Below are 1,583 nucleotides of genomic sequence, written 5' to 3' on the forward strand. Positions count from 1 at the left end.
CCGCCTTAAGGAGTGGGCACACTACCTCGTGTGGGGCATGTCCTCTGACCTGTGGGGCGAGAAACCCAAGTGAGTTCCCACCCCGTGCCTTCCGGAGGCCGCCTCTGGAAGAGGCATACGCACTTCCGGCTAGGAACAGGTGAGGCAGGCACGGGCACTGGAGATAAGGAAGCCGGTGAATGTGAAGGTGAACTGCAGGAGGTAATGAAGTGGGAATCAGGTCAGGTTCCTGTAGGATGGAGCTGAGTGGCAAGTGAGGCAGTGGGGGGCGGAGGGGCGGGGGTCGAAGCTGCCTCTGTCCCCCTCTCAAAGACCTCCAGACTTCAGGAGACATGTGGAACAGAAGTGAAGCTTTATTGTGTGGACAGTGTGTATGACAGGGTGTATGTGTGTGGGATCAGTTGGGGCAGCCAAAGACGACCATGTTCTCTGTGAAGTTGGCCAGGTCCTCGCACTGTTTCTGGTTCTCCTCATCTTGACATTCTTCAGCCTCGGGCCACAGCTCCACCCAGGTGTCCTTCCCGATGATGTAGCTGATCCTGAGGGAAGACAGACGGGTCAGGAGGGGGTGCGGAGGGTGGGAGGAGGCGGCCTCTGGAAGGCACTGGGGTGGGAACTCACTTGGGTTTCTCGCCCCACAGGTCAGAGGACACGCCCCACACGAGATAGTGTGCCCCCTCCTTCAGTTTAAGGGCTTCCCTGCACTTGATGTGGCTGATGAACTTGCGCTCCTGTTTAACCTGCACCTCGTCGGAGCCTGGAGCGGAGGGAAAGGGAAGCTGAACTGGGGGAGGGGGAGGGGAGGGACTGGGGTATGGGGAGGGAGGGGAAGGGAAGCTGAACTGGGGAAGGGAGAGGGGGAGAGTGGGGAGGGCAAGGGAAGCTGAGTTGGGGGAGGAGACAGGGAGGGGCTGGGGGAAGGGGGAGGTAGAAAGACAGTAGACACAGGGCTAACCCGATTTGATGATGTTCTCGATCACCATGATGTACTCGTCAAAGTCATCTTCCAGCTTCTTCTGGATAAGTCTGGTCTTGTACACTGTTGAGGGGTGGGGAAGACAGCGGGGCGTCCTGGGCAAGGCTCTCTGTGGGGCGCCCTCACCTGGCTCCTCCCAAGCGATGATCACAGCCAGGCATGCTCATGTCCCTGCTAGCCACCCCCCTCACTGCAGTATATCACGCCAGGCTACACTCACAGCCATGCACACAATCAGAGCCCTCCACAACCACCGTCGGAGACACGATGATAGTGACTCCTATCCACCGTGACCCACAGGTTCCCCACAACATGGCGGTACGCACAACCACATCCATTCCCAACCACCTGTCACACACACACACCCACAAAACCACCCCACTCATGACCATGTCTCCCTGTGTAATCAGAGCCCCTTACAACACACACACACATACACCAGTCACCCACAACCACAGTCACCACACACAGCCAGGACCACACCCGCCTTCACACTGCCGCTCACACACAAGCACGCATGCATGCACCTTTTCCCGCCTCTCGCCCAGCGCCCCACTCACCATAGTCCACGCCCGGCTCGCAAGCCTTGTCCAGCCGGTCCTCCAGA

General features: G+C 58.9%; 1 protein-coding gene across 1 annotated transcript in view; it reads right to left on the bottom strand.

Annotated features, from left to right (window-relative positions):
- Positions 1-329: 329 nt before the first annotated feature.
- C3 (complement component 3) overlaps positions 330-1,583 on the bottom strand; it is a 36,287-nt gene continuing 35,033 nt past the window's right edge. The window contains exons 39-42 of the mRNA XM_010828469.1: positions 1,537-1,576; positions 956-1,039; positions 622-757; positions 330-539 (exon numbers count right to left, since the gene is read on the bottom strand). Of these exons, the coding sequence (XP_010826771.1) occupies positions 398-539; positions 622-757; positions 956-1,039; positions 1,537-1,576 (402 nt within the window). The 3' untranslated portion in view covers positions 330-397. The remainder of the gene's footprint in view (positions 540-621; positions 758-955; positions 1,040-1,536; positions 1,577-1,583) is intronic.

This window comes from Bison bison, unplaced genomic scaffold (assembly GCF_000754665.1).
Source record: "Bison bison bison isolate TAMUID 2011002044 unplaced genomic scaffold, Bison_UMD1.0 scf7180017864492, whole genome shotgun sequence".
NCBI classification, from domain to species: domain Eukaryota; kingdom Metazoa; phylum Chordata; class Mammalia; order Artiodactyla; family Bovidae; genus Bison; species Bison bison.